Genomic DNA, 15,272 nt, shown 5'->3' with positions numbered 1-15,272 from the left:
CCAGTATTAGCCAAAGGAACGACACAAAATGCACGCTGAACTGAATCACAAAGAAGACGAATTGCTGGAAGTCTTCCATCGTTGCTCTTTGTTTACTGTGTCGCGTTTTTCTTCTTCGTTGGATTTATTAGGGGGGTACACTGTGTTGCACTGCTATGGTGCCACGCTATTATGTAGCTGGCACGGCTATCAGCACGCAGCTTACACTCCGCCTACCATGAGGGGGCACAGTTAGCTGTGGAAACACAAACAGGATCAGGTTTATCTGATCCAATCAGGGCCAAACCACACTGATCCTAACCGGACCACTTAAGCCATGTTTTCACCAAGCAGACTGGTTCGATTCGTCTCGGTACGGCGCGCATTTTGTGGCGTTTCCACCAACTAATCCTGAGACAGGTCCTCAAGTTACCAAGAAGATTGGCCCCACTTTTTGGGACCCTTCTGTTGGGGTGTCAGACTAAACCAATCCAACCCCAGAAGGTGGAGCTAGAAACACAGCAGACCGTTGGTTGGTGGAAAGAATGGTCACTTCCTGTGTGACAGTGGCTGCTTTGAAACAAAGCTTGATTGTTCTTTGTATCAAAGAGCTACATGTCAATCACAGAAAAGACAAAATGCTGGATGTCTTCCATCTATGATCTTTGTTTACTGTGTCGCGTTTTTCTTCTTCAGTGGTTTTATTAACAGGGAACACTGTGTCTTGCTGCCACGGCGTCACGCTGTCATGTAACTCTGGGGTGTCAAACTTATTTTCACTGAGGGCCACATCAGCATAGTGGTTTCCCTCAAAGGGCCAGATGTATCTGTAAGACAGTATAAAATGTAGCTAAAGGTAATGTAAAACAAATGCTACTAGCTTCAAAAATGCTCTCTCTGAAAAAGACTAGCCACAATAAAGCTAGCTTTCACTGCCATGTTGTTTTTGGTTGCAGTTTGCATTTTAAATCTTACACTATTTGTGGTTTTCTCTGAAAGCTCACTTTGGCAGACTTAGCTTAATGTTTGGTGCCAAAATACTGTCGTAGATTGTGTTTCTCCTTGGAGCACAAACATATATTGGCCTTCCCATCTCCAACTTTCCCCTTCCTGGAAATTTTGGGATCATTGTTTTATTTCTTGATTCCACTGGTACGGGAAATGGTACTGATGTAAAAACACTGTGATCTAGTGGCAGGATGCCATCACTTGTGGGTAGCATCATAGAATAGAATAGAATAGAATAGAAAATACTTTATTTATCCCCGAGGGGAAATTCAGGAGTCACCGCAGCATTTAAGAAAACAAAAGTAAGAAAGAGTATAGAAAGTGGAAAAAAAGTCCATAAGAAATTAGATGACGACATCCCGTCCACCACTCGTCCACCACTCTCCAGCCCAGCCAGTCTCCACCTCCACAGGGTCCAGGACTGAGCCTCCCCAGCAGTCTGTTCAGTCTCTGTCTCCTGGATCCTGTCTGCTCACAGCAGGCGAAGCTCCTCCAATGTGGCGCCGGCGTCCGATGTCAGCACCGTCAGGCACGTCCGTGAACAGCACGATGCCGCTGGGTTAGCACAGCTAGCTCATCCATCCCCCGGAGCTAGATCCCACGTTCCCAACAAGGATGGATGGAAGGACAGGTCCACGTCGTCACCTCCCAGCTCACATCCGAGAACCAGCACGTCGTCCTCACCTCCTCCTCCTCAGCTCGAGGGAAGTCATCAAGCTCTACACTAGTTAGCATTGACATGCTACAGGCTGCTAACAGCTAATTTCGCATGTAAACAATGCAGCCATGGTTACATGTAGGATCTCCAGACAAACACAGGAGAAAAGTAGTAAAAAATATCGCCGAAGCCACAAAAAGTTTGGTGTCCGTGACCGACAATGAACCATACAAAGTGATGATCCACTCCAAATACAAAGATTACGAAAAAGAGACGAAAAAATTACAAGAAACGGACAAAGACGAGAGAGCTGCTGCAACAGGCAGCTACTTGGGTAGCGCCTAGCAACGGAAAAATATCATGGGAAGTTTATGGTCAATGCATCCTTTTGACTTATCTTTTATAAAACAATCAGACCTTGTAAGCTCTCGCGGGCTACATAAAATGGCGAGGCGGGCCACATTTGGCCTTGAGTTTGACACATGTGATGTAACTGAAGCAGGGGGCACTGTTAGCTGTGGATCAGAATTGACTGATCCGACCCGTACCAAACTGGACTGATCCGTACCGGACCACTTGGTGGAAACAGGACTTTAGATACGAAGAACAATCAAGCTTTGTTCAGAGACAGCTGTGAGATTTCTATTTAACGTTGTGCAAACATGAGCCTTTGCTGCCCACTACTGGTCTGGTGATGTTTTACAATTGGATTTTTTCCTCAAAAAAAAAAAGAAGAAAAAGCTGAACAAAGGACGACAGGAACTAAGAAACACACAGCAGGTCTGTTCAGGATATGCGTAGTCCATGTTTATTTATTAGTTGACAGTCTGGGGTTAGTTCGTCAGCTACAGTACAGCGCACAATGCAACAAGCAGGTACAACATCAGCACACCTCAGTATTGCAGAAACCCCTCCCCCGTCCACCCACCCCCTCTGTTCGTACACACGTGTGTGTTTGAGTGTTGAACCCTGACTTCACACATTCACACACACTGAAGCAGCCCCACAATCACACACACACACACACACACACACTCAGACACACACTCCAGCCTCCAGTTCTCCCGTCCCCGCCTGACGCCTCGCTGTAACTGTATCAGCGCTGTAGATGTTTGTTGTTATTGGAGGATTATTAGTTTTAGTTTTATGTCTTTTTATACTTTTTCATGTTTTTTATCCCAACGTGGTTATATGTAAAAAAGACGGCTGCGACAGAGACGAACAGACACGTGGACGGACGGGGCTGTACAGTCAGCATCAGGGGCAGAGAGACGGACGGGATACACACCTGGAGGACGGATGAAAAGGTAACACACCTGAGAGGGGAAGTCAAACATTTGATGGAGAAATCTGCTGTAAAATCTGACATTTTAATGCAGATTCTAATTGGAGTCATGCAACTTTTGGGACCAGCCTCTAGTGGTCACTTGAGGAACTGCACTTTTGTGAAATTCTGCATTAGTGCTTATATTCCAACTCCATAATCTGCTGCTGAAGATTCCTGAGACACATCGGACAAAATACTTATCGTTGAAGCTTCTGACGGTAACGTTCAGTTTGGCGCCCCCTATGGGCAAGGATGTACATTTTATCTCATGACTGATCTTGTCTTGTATTTTCTGGCAACACATTTTCTTCTGCTTCTTTCTCACAGTCAAATATTGTGAATATTTGATGCTAAAATTTCAAAAACGTTTTTTCTGAAGGTCATCTACAACCTACTAAGGTTGGCGTTGCACCTACGATCCAGCAGCAATGTCAGGTGTTAAAGGAGCATAACGTAGAAACTGTCGAGGTTGTTGCTTGTGGTATAAAGAGCATTTATGGGTCATACAGAAGCATTAAAGTCAGTTTTAGTCTTTCAATAGCAGTTTAAACCTCCTCAGGGTGAAATTACGCCAGATCTGTTTGCAGTACGTCTCAGCATCCTGAAAATGCAGATCTCAGTCTCGGGACACCAGGACCAAGAGGCTAGTAGCTCCTTCAGTCTGTCTGCGGGATTCATTGAAAGTCATAAAAACGCGAATCGTCTCCTCGGATGCGTCTCCCGTCCGTCTCCGCCCCCACAAACATCAAAAACAAACTCCAGCTTCAGGGAAGTCCTTTGCTTCTTTAATTTCTCCTCACATCATTCATCCGACAGCTGCTCTGACACAGCGGAGCCACAAAAAATAAACCCTCTCAGTTTTAAGATTTATTTCCAGTATCACATGATCAGCGCCCCCGTCAGGGAATATAAACAATGACATTTAAGACTTCTCTCATTGGATAATATCTGCTGCATCTCTAAGCGCTATAAAGACACCTGTGGAGGGGGGAGGGGGGTGTTGGTTCTCTAAAGGACTAGTCTGCTCTAAATGTCTCTGGGCTGCTAATGGAAACAAGAGGGGAACTAAGAGGACACGATGGTGTGTTCAGGGTTTATGATACAAAAGCTGCAGCAGAGGAGCGCCGCGTACAAACTCCCACAGAGCAACAGAGAAGAATAAAAAAACATACAATTTGTTCGTCTTATAAAAGAAGCAATGGAAATAAAAAAATGACAATCTCAAGGTTTTATTTACATTCAGAGAACGATACGTCGGATTCTCCTCCTCCTCCTCCTCGTGGAGTTCTGTCCTCCTTCCTCCCTCTCTCCTGCAGAGGGTCCCGTATGGTTCTGCTACAGAGGACCTCCATTCACCTCCTTTCAGTCTATGTGTGTGTGTGTGTGTGCGTGGTGTGTGTCTGCATAGGGGTGTGTTTCATGTCTTGCGCTGGCTCTGGAAGCTCAGTGGCTGCAGAGGACGATATCACGGGGGCGATGTTGAGCTACGAATAAATTATCTAAAAGAAATTTGAAGTTTGTTAGCTACATTTTTCTACAGCGAAGTTCAGGTGTAGCCGAGCGTTTCGCGTCACATCCATCCATCCTGTGTCAGATTTCTCGCTAAAACATGCTAGTTCATAACTTAAGTTGGGTTGTATCAGGAAGACGTAGACTGCAGCGTCCAAACTAATGCAGCAAAAATCAACATTTTTCATCCCATTTCAAAACATTTATCTTGTAACGTGAGTTTCTGCCCAACACTTATCCCTTGTTGCTTCTATAAACAAGCTAACGGCTAGGCTTAGCTTGTGAATCTCATGCTAATCAACAAAAAAAGACATTTCATTCTGAAATAGTGATAAAGACTCTATGGAGTAAGAAACAGAGACATCTGGTGGTTAAAATGTGAACTACATCAAATTTCCATTAGTTTAATGGCACTTTAATGTCGCGCTGAAATGAAAAATATTGAATTAACGGAGGACATGTTTGTTGACATACCTCTACTCACATGATTCTACACTAAAAAAAATGAAATCTTTACTTTGATTCATTTTAATATGTTAACCAGTTCCGTGTAAATGTAGAAGTTTGGTTAAAAACAACAATTTTAGGGTCAATTAAGTTGAACTTGATACACTGAACTAGTTAACATAATAAATTTAATTAGCGTCAATCCTTCATTTTTTTGAGTGTATCTCTGCAAATAACGACACCCCATCTGTTACGAAGGGTGGTGCTCAGTTGAAGATGTGGGTACAGTGAAACTATCTTAGCTGGTCCAACATGTCCGAAACTCTTACACTCAAAGAAATGAAACGTCCACTTTAATTTAATATATTATATCAACTAGTTCCATGTAAACGTAAATTGGTTGAAAGCAAGCTCCAAGTTCAACTTAGTTTTTAACAGACCCAATACATTTACATGGAACCAGATGACGTAATAATTTCAATTAAAATCAAGATCTAATTTTTTGAGTGCATGTTTGAAGTTATACACAGAAAGATGTTTAAAAATATCTGGAAGAAAATGGCTAGTGGATTTGTTGAAGCAACTGCTGGAATGTTGAAATGCTGAGCCCTAACCTTATAGGTGCCAGTTATATTTGCAATCTCAGAACCCCTTATGACATCACCAGCTGTGCCGTTTCCATAGCGATAGGGGGCAGGGCTCAACTGTAGTGATGCCGGCTAGTCCTACCTATAACCCTGTTTGGAACCCTAACCCCTTATGACATCATTAGCAGTGTGGTTTCTATTAAGACAAATCAGATCCATTCATTTTAATGGGCCAAAAAAAAAATAGAAAATGCTGAATATTTAAAAAAGTACAATGAATAGAATTGTGAAACGTACAGGAATTATTCTCCTGTACACACTGAACTTTTTAAAATACGAACGGTGAAAATTGGTGATAATTTGTAGGAGTAGTAATCAGCCAAAAAAATGTCTGACTTCAAGTGCTCAGCATTTAAACATGACCAGTTTATAAATACACTATTATGACATAAAGACATTTTGGCTGAAATTGACTGTGAGGAGGATTGGCTTTGACTGTGGTTTGCAGCATCTTTTCTGTATGCTAGCTCTGGTTGCCTGCAGAGGAACTAGTAGCTTAGCTCACTAAATTTTACGGCTAGCTTTTGCTACAGAACCGTAGCGCCTGGGTTTTGTTGATACTCCTTTACCGATATGCCGGCAGTGCAACGAGCTTTCAGAGCCCACATACCGTCCTGCTCTTTCCCTGCCGAGCAAACAGGATCTGAAAGATGGAGAGGAAATATGTGTGTGTGTGTGTGTGTGTGTGTGTGTGTGTGTGTGTGTGTGTGTGTGTGTGTGTGTGTGTGTGTGTGTGTGTGTGAATGATTGACAGACGGATGGACAGAAAGAGGGAGGAGAGAAGGCTCAACTGGACTCTCGTTTTAAGGCAACAGATCTCCCATCACTGCAGGTTAAAGGGCAGGGATGGAGAGCGCACACACACACACACACACACACACACACACACACACACACACACACACACACACACACAGTCACTCTAAGAAACTCAAATGCTGAACTGAATTATTGTCTGATGCCTCAGGGAGGGGCATGCATCTTAGGTTTGACAGCTGCGCACACATCAATAAATAGCGACTCGTTCCCGGACACATGCACACGAAGGAAGAGCTCACTGACGGCGTGAACGAAGACACGTGGTGACGTTTGACAGTGACGCACGAAACGTGGAACGATAACTCAAGATGGCGTTTATAAAAAATGGTTATGAGTTTAAAGATGTTAATGACACTTAAGTGTTTGTACAATGTTACAGAACGAGTTCGTCAGACGCCGTTTGACTCTCCGGACTCGGCCGCTCCGGCTGTTTGTGAATCCAGCTCTGCGAAGTGAAATCTGCTGCAACAGTCGGTCAGTTTACCGTGCAGGACTCAGAGTTTCTGGTCCTCGGTCAACCAGTTTGTCCATGTTAGTTTGCAAAACGCGTAATACAGGAAGCAAACAACCAATCAGGAGAGAGGTGGATCAGCAACTCCAATGTGCTGCAAAGTAAAAAGACTTTAAAGAAGCAGATTCTGGTTTATCTCCTTTCTCTAATGTCATCCAACAATACTAAAACTTTAGATTCAGAAAGTGTTAAAATCACTTCAAGCCAGTGGCGTCCACAGACTTTTTGAAGGGCAGGGGTGAAAAGGTAAATACAGCTTGTAAATTCTGTCTCCCAAGATGGCAGCCTATCAAATTTTGAGTTAAAGGGGCAGTTTAATGTTTTTTGCCAACCAGGACAGCACTTGAGCATAAATTTGCCCCCCAAGAGTACACTTTAGTGCGATTTTGGCTCCAAAGGAAACACTTTAGCATGTGTTTTGGCTCCTAAACATGGTTAGTATATGTTTTGGCAACCAAGAGGGCACTTAAACACAGGTTTTGGCTTCCAAGCAAACACTTAAGCCCACATTTGGTCCCAAAGGCTGTGTCTAAGTGCCCCTTTTGGCTCCAAAGAAGACACTTTAGCACGTTTTTTGCCCCCCTTTCTCCGTTAGCATACGTTTGGGCTCCCGAAAGAGAACTTAAGCACACAATTTGGCTACCACAAGGGCACTTTAGTGTGCCTTTTGGCCCCAAGAGGGCAGTTTAGCAATTATTTTGGCTTCCAAAAAAACACTCTAGTGCCATTTTGGCTCCCAAGAAATCACTTTAGCCCACATTTGACCCCAAAGGCTGTACTTAAATGCTCCTGTTAGCTCCCAAGCAGACACTTTAGCGTGGTTTTGGCTCCAAAAAAGATACTTTCCCATGTGTTTTGGCTACCTTACAAGGTTAGCAAATGTTTTGGCACCCAAAAGGGAAATTAACACACATTTTGGCTACCATGAGGGCACGTTAGTGCACCTTTTGGCCTGCACCAGGGCAGTTCAGCAATGATTTTGGCTCCAAAGACAGAATCTAGCGCTTTTTTGGCTCCCAAGAAATCACTTAAGCCCACATTTGGCCCCAAAAACTGCATCTAAGTGCTCCACCTTAAGCTTCCAAGCAGACACTCAAGCACAATTTTGGCTACAAAGAAGATACTTAAGCATGTGTTTTGGCTCCCTTACAAGGTTAGAATATGTTTTCACTCCCAAAAGGGCACCTGATCTCACATTTTGGCTACCTTTAGGGCACTTTAGTGCGCCTCTTGGCCCCAAGAGGGCAGTTAAGCAACCTTTTGGCTTCCAAAAAGGCACTCTAGTGCCATTTGGCTCCCTAGAAATCACAACAGCCCACATTTGACCCTAAAGGCTGCACTTAAATGCTCCTTTTAGCTTCCAAGCAGACACCTTAGCATGGTTTTGGCCCCAAAGAGGGTACTTTAGCACGTGTTTTTGATCCCTTACACTGTTGGCATATGTATTGGCTTCCAAAAGAACACTTAAGCACATATTTTGAATACCGCAAGGTCACTTAAATGCACCTTTTGGCCCCTAAAAGGGTAGTTTAGCAATCAACTTGGCTCCAAAAGCACACTCTAGCCTCTCCTTGACTCCCAAGAAATCACTTTAGCTCACATTTGGCCCCAAGAGCTGCACTTAAGTGCTCCTTTTGGCTCCCAAGCAGACACTTTGGCGTGTTTTTGCCCCCCTTTCACTGTTAGCATATGTTTTGGCTCCCAAAGGGCACTTAAGCACACAATTTGGCTACCACAGGGCACTTTAGTGCGCCTTTTGGCCCAAAGAGGGCAGTTTAGCAATCACTATAGCTCCCAAAAAGTCACTCTAGTTTCATTTTGGCTCCCAACAAAACACTTCAGTCCAAATTGGTCCCAAAGGCTGCAGTATGGAGCCCCTTTTGGCTCCTAAGAGGGCACTTAATGCTCCTTTTAGCTCCAAAGAAGACACTTTTGCATATGTTTTGGCTCCCAAAAAGACACTCTAGTGCCATTTTGGCTCCCAACAAATCACTTTAGCCCACATTTGGTCCCAAAAGCTGCACTTTAGTGCTCCTTTTGGGTTCCCAAGAGGGTAGTTTAGGATTCATTTTGGCTCCCAAGATGTTAAACGTGTTTCAGCTCCCTAAAAGGCGCTCCTTGTCCTTGTTTGGCTGCCTTTATTGCACCTCAGCGCTTGTTTTTGCTTCCAATAGGGCACATTAGCACAAGTATTGGCTCCAAAGAGGGCATTTTACCGTGATTAATTCAACAATTGGGCCACAAGTTGGGTTGACCCCCCCCCCCCCCCGTGTACACCACTGCACAAATCTGCAGATTAATTTTTAACTCTTCCCCAAATACAGATCGACTTTTTAAATGATTTTTACGCCTTATGAAGAATCACTTTTGGTTTTAGTCTTCAGAAAAGAGTTTGGTGAACTCTGGAAGCAGGAGGTGAACTTAACCCGTGAACCAAGCTCGTCCAAAAGAACGAAGAAGAAAAACTCTGAGGCGTAAAGTTTCCTAACTTGAGTCACAAACAGCGGGAGCAGGCGGCGCCCTCTCTGATCAGTCCAGAAGAGCGACGGGTTCTGAGATCTGCTTTTGCATGGTTGCATGTGTGTGTGTGTGTGTGTGTGTGTGTGTGTGTGTGTAAACTTGCTGTAGAAAAGGTGAGACATCCTGTAAACATCTGCACTGCATAAACCTGTGGAATGTATTGAGACGGTGTGTGTGTGTGTGAGAGTGTGTGTCGGAGTGTGTGTTACAGGCAGTGGCATCAGGAGTGGTCTGTCCCTTTGTGTCGTCACTGCAGCTGGGCAGTGTGTGTGTGTGTGTGTGTGTGTGTGTGTCTAGCTGGGCCGGTTGAGGATGCTCGACATGGATGGAGCGATGGGAGGAGGAGGGACGGCGTTGACCGGGGAGGCGGGGCCGGAGCTCTCGTTGCCGTGGGGAACGGGGCCCCGGCCGCTGTACTGGCCGATGAAGGAGCCGTCCTCGTTGAACTGGATGTCCACGCTGTCTCCGTACTCGGCCAGGGAGTCGTCGCTGCCCAGTTTGCTCTCCCCGCACAGGGACGGCTGGCTGTCAGAGCGCTTCTCGTCCGCGTCGCTGAGTAAAGACGGGAAAGGTTTACACCGTCAACACGTTGGAATCAGGTTTATTAAACAGAAAGTTAGAGATTAACTATGGAGTAGTGAGAGTGCCAAATTACAAAAATAAATATATAAAAGAATAAATATATAAAAGAATAAATAAATGAATTATAAAAGGATCTATAAAAGGATAAATGAATAATTGTAATAATAAATAAATTATATAATAATCTATGAAATAATGAATAAAAAATGAATTTGTCTGATGATTGGTTTGTACTTTTATTAGCCTTTTCTTTTATGGATTCTTATATAATATATTTATTAATTCATTTTTTAATTATTTTATAGATTTTTATATAATTTATTTATTGATTCATTTTTTAAATTAATCTTTTAAAGATTATTTTATATAGTGTATTAATTCATTTTTTATTATTTTATAAATTCCAATATATTTTTTGTATTTATTCATTTTTCCTTCATCTTTTAAATTCATTTATAGAGTCTTATATATTTTTTAATTAATTTATTTATTCTTTTATAGATTCTTATATATAAATTATTTATTGATTCACTTTTTTAATTATTCTTTTATAGATTATTTTATATACTGTAATCATTCATTTTTTTATTATTTTATAGATTCTACTATAATTTTTCATTTTTCCTTCATTTTTTAAATTCATTTATAGATTCTTATATATTTTTTAATTAATTTATTTATTCTTTTATAGATTCTTAAATAATTTATTTATTAATTCATTTTTTTAAATAAATCTTTTATGGATATTTTATATACTGTATTAATTCATTTTTTATTATTTTAAAGATTCCAATATAATTTTTTTATTAATTCATTTTTCCTTCATTTTTTAAATTCATTTATAGATTCTTATATTTTTTTTTTATTAATTTATATATTTTTTTTTAGATTCTTCTATAATTTATTTATTGATTCATTTTTTTTTTATTAATCTTTTATAGATATTTTATATAGTGTATTAATTCATTTTTTATTATTTTAAAGATTCCTATATATTTTTTCTTAATTTATTTATTCTTTTATAGATTCTTAAATAATTTATTTATTAATTCATTTATTTATTTTCTTCTTTTATAGATCTATTTTTGTAATTTGGCACTCTCACTACTCCATAATTAACGTCCAAAAATGAAAATAAGAAACGTAAAGAAACCCAAACCAGACGCTAACAGAAGTCGTTTCTTATCCCATCATGCATCTATCCCCAAAAAATCCCCTCACACACACAAAGAAGAATCTATCACAGACGGATCTATCACAGACTGATCTATCACAGATGGATCTATCACAGACGGATCTATCACTGACTGATCTATCACAGACTGATCTATCACAGACGTAGAAACACGGAGCATGCACGTTAGAGTTTCTGACGTCCTCACCTCTCCAGGGATCTGCAGGCAGAGCGTTCAGGCGGGAAAAGGAAACAGGAAGAAGCCGAGGAGGGTTAGAGACAGACGGATCAGGAGGCAGCAGATGTTAGTGCGTTAGGAAACGTCAGATTCTCACACGGACGTCCAGACTCACCTGTACTCTCCGAAGGTCTCGTCCTTCATGGGCCGAGCCTCAGAGTCCACCTCCTTGTCCTCTTTGTCTTTCACTGAGGGATGAAAAACCTCAGAGTTTAACTCCTGGACGGGGATGAAGGAGTGTGTGTGTGTGAGTGTGTTGTTCAGAGTGTGTCTCACCTGCGTACTTTCCGCCCTTCCTGCGTTTGATGAGGCAGAGGATGAGCAGTATGAGCACCAGCAGGATGATGGCGCTGATGAGTCCGATCAACCAGCCCTGTGTGGCGAAACCACCGGGCATCTCAGACGGTTCTGGGAGACAGAGAAACAGATCCAGTTTCAGTGTCACGGTTTCATCTGGCAGCCTGTGAGACTTACATAGACATACATAGAGCAGAGTGTCGTCTGCATATTGACTGATCAAGAAACCATGAAAGCAGATGACTGCACTGAGTGAGCTGGGGTTCACTGACCCCTGTTGGTGGACCAGGTGGTTTAGACACCTCTGACCCCATATGGTCTAAAATAATCCCTGAGAGGCAGGAGTTAGGCGTCTTTCTGGACACGTACATCCGAAAAGGTCTGACTCTGTCCGTCCTGCTGAGAATGTAAGCTCAACTTTGTCGGCATTTGTAGATTTTAAAAGTCTCTCTAATCTTTTTATTTATTTATTGAGTGATACAGGTGCTGTGCAGGTGATAATCATGTCCTATAAAAGGTAAGAGGGAAAAACAAGAACTGACAGTACAAGAAAGACTCAGACAAATTTAAAGAATTTATGATCATTTAGGTTTACTAATAATAAAGTGAAATGAATTTAAAAATGTAATAATAATAAAAATAAAATACTACTACTACTACTAATAATAATAATGATAATAATAATAATAATAATAATAATAATAATAATAATAATAATAATACACAATTAATACTACTACTACTACGAATAATAATAACAATAATAGAAGTAAATTCTGGACTGGAAGAAAAATCCAACAAACATTATAAATTAAAGAGTAATAGTTAAGATAATAATCCAACACTTAAGAAATAAATAAATAAATAAAACAAAATAAATAATTCCAAAATTTCCAAAGCAGGATGGATGTTAAATGTTGAAACTCTGTGCTCCTTTACCCTCTAACCCTTAGGGCACCAGTACTGTTTATAACCTCTGTTTGAAACCCAAAGCTGAATCCCTGATGACATCATCAGCTGTGTGGCGTTAACCTGTCTGGTTTCCATGGTGACAGATCAATTCCCATCATTTTTTGTGAAAAAAATTTTTTTGATAGTGTTGAATTTTTTTAAAGTACTGGGGTAAGAAATTTGATTAGAACACGAGCAATTCTTAACACTTATAAACCCCCCTTATGACATCATCAGCTGTTCTGATTCCATGGTTCAGGTTTGTTTGAACTTTGGCCTAATACTAATGTAAGAAGCAGTAAATAATAATAACAATAATAATAATAATGATGATAATAATAATAATAATAATAATAATAATAATAATAATAATAATAATAATAACTAAAAAAATAAAATAAAAATAAAATAAATAAATAAATAAAAGGAGTAAATTCTGGACTGGAAGAAAAATCAAAGAAACATTATAAATTAAAGAGAAATAGTTAAGATTGTAATCGAACACTCAAAAAATAAATAAAAAAATAAATAAATAAATGAATTAACAGTAATGAATAATAATAACTAAACAGTGCAAAGACAAATAAAAAAGACCAAAAAATAAAAAAAATTAAAAAATTAAAAAAAATAAAAACAATGGAAACAACCATAAAAATAGTTATATGAGCAAATGGAATAAGCTATAGAAATTTCATATAAAAGATAAATTAATTAAACTGAAATGTGAAATTATTTGTTTGTTTGTTTTTTACTCTAGGACAAATTATCATAATAGTTTTTTGCTACTTGCTTCAAATAAGAGTGATTTTAATTTATTTAAAAAAAACAATAACAGTAATAATAATTAATAAGTAGTGGTAGTTAAAATAATTTTAGTAAAAACAATAATAAGGGATGTGGTCATTTTATGTTTTGTTGTTCTGATGGAGGCAGATCATTTTTCCATAGATATGTTTTAAAACAGTGGGCTTTCCCAGAGTACGACACTGATTCCCATCATTTCTTCTCAGGTTCATTCAGGGACGTCTCTTTTTCCGCCTGTGGCCAAATGTTGAAGCTTCCCAGAATCTAAACGCTGAGTTTCTGTCTCATACAGGTGTTTAAGGTGAGTTCACCTGGTCCCAGAGTCAGGGTCTGGTCCTCCCACAGCGTGTCGTTCCCCAGCTTGATCTCCAGCTTGTAGTTGGATCCTGGTTTGAGGCCTTTCAGCGAATAGAAACCCTGGGATGAGTTCACCACCTCAGACTCCTCCCAGTCACATCCAGCTGCACACACACACACACACACACACACACACACACACACACACACACACACACACAAAGGTGTTAACATTGTGTTTTCGTCTCATGTAACAAACAGGTCGGAAACTTCAGGACGCATTCCATTAATAATTAGTAACAGCCTCCTCTCCTTATTTTTCCTGCACTCTCGTCCTTTACTTCTGAGACGTTAAAGAAAACTAAGCCCCGCCCTCTTCGCCCTTTTCTTACGGCACTTCCTGGCGTAGCGGAAGGTGAACCCGTGGTTCCTGTGGCGCTCTCCGGGCACCCAGCTCAGGTTGAGCGACGTGTTTTCGGGGGTGATGGTGACGTTAGACGGAGGAACTGCAGGACGAGGAAAACAGGGTAAGGAAACACACACATAAGGAACGCAGGAAGTAAAAGACACGTCTCGGTGAAGTCACCTCCTTCCAGCAGGGTGGCGCCCCGCCGCGTGATGGGCGGGCCTTCCCCCGCCGCCGTGCGTGCGATCACTTTGAAGATGTAATGGCTGCTGGGGTCCAGGTTCTCCAGCTCAATGTGAGTCACGCTGGCGTCGCTGATCATCTCCATCTTCAGGGGGCTGTCCTTGCTCTCTGCTCGCCACAGAAACAGGAAGTGGTCAGAGAAGGCGTTCCTCAGGGGTGTGACAGAGAGCAAAGAGCGGCGGACCTACCCTGCTGATACAGCACCACGTAGTCCTTCAGGATCCCGTTGGTGTGGACAGGGGGGGTCCAGTAGAGGATCAGGGACTTCTCCGTGGGACTCTCGAACCTGAGCGACGCAGGAGGACCAGGAGCTGCAGGGAGACGCAGGACGTCAGGTCAACCGTCTGATGAATGATCCACTTCCTGTTTCTTACCGTTCGTGTGACTCACCTCCTTCAGGAGTGACGAAGAGCTGCGGCTTCGAGCGAGGCCCCTCCCCTTTGCTGTTCACGGCGGTCATGGAGAGCTCGTAGCGCGAGAACAGCTGCAGCCCCGTCACCTCCTCCCAGGTCTTGGCGCCCTGGACCATCACCTCCCTGGTGTCGTGGTGCCGCTCTCTGGCTCGCTCTGACCGCTCCTCCCGCTCCTCCTCGTGATGCGGATTACCCAGGGACCTCCTGACCCGCCCGCCCTGAGGACCCAGCCTCTGGATGTAGATCTGAGGGGGGGCAGAGGAAACTCTGTTAAGGTCACAGATAGTCAGAGAGTTCCTGCAGCACGGCGCCGCTCCTCGCTCTCGGTACCTTGTAGCCCTTCAGCTTTCCGCGCACGTTCTGCGCTTCGTTCCACTTCACCCGGACCGTGCTGTTCATCACCATGATGGAGACTCCGGTCGGAGCTTCTTCAGGCTCTGAG

At 41.9% G+C, this 15,272-nt stretch overlaps 1 protein-coding gene across 1 annotated transcript in view; it reads right to left on the bottom strand.

Annotated features, from left to right (window-relative positions):
• Nucleotides 1-2,444: 2,444 nt before the first annotated feature.
• Nucleotides 2,445-15,272, bottom strand: part of LOC141799846 (neural cell adhesion molecule L1.1-like) — a 71,670-nt gene continuing 58,842 nt past the window's right edge. Inside the window, exons 19-28 of the mRNA XM_074682234.1 lie at nt 15,161-15,267; nt 14,808-15,075; nt 14,606-14,728; nt 14,355-14,525; nt 14,161-14,274; nt 13,783-13,932; nt 11,696-11,827; nt 11,535-11,607; nt 11,390-11,401; nt 2,445-9,977 (exon numbers count right to left, since the gene is read on the bottom strand). Of these exons, the coding sequence (XP_074538335.1) occupies nt 9,719-9,977; nt 11,390-11,401; nt 11,535-11,607; nt 11,696-11,827; nt 13,783-13,932; nt 14,161-14,274; nt 14,355-14,525; nt 14,606-14,728; nt 14,808-15,075; nt 15,161-15,267 (1,409 nt within the window). The 3' untranslated portion in view covers nt 2,445-9,718. The remainder of the gene's footprint in view (nt 9,978-11,389; nt 11,402-11,534; nt 11,608-11,695; nt 11,828-13,782; nt 13,933-14,160; nt 14,275-14,354; nt 14,526-14,605; nt 14,729-14,807; nt 15,076-15,160; nt 15,268-15,272) is intronic.

Source organism: Halichoeres trimaculatus, unplaced genomic scaffold, assembly GCF_033239565.1.
Source record: "Halichoeres trimaculatus isolate MK-OKI-2021-1 unplaced genomic scaffold, fHalTri1.1 fHalTri1_scaffold_11, whole genome shotgun sequence".
In the NCBI taxonomy this organism is placed as follows: domain Eukaryota; kingdom Metazoa; phylum Chordata; class Actinopteri; order Labriformes; family Labridae; genus Halichoeres; species Halichoeres trimaculatus.
Note: the sequence above shows the minus strand (reverse complement) of the source record. Positions and strands in the feature narration are given on the sequence as shown.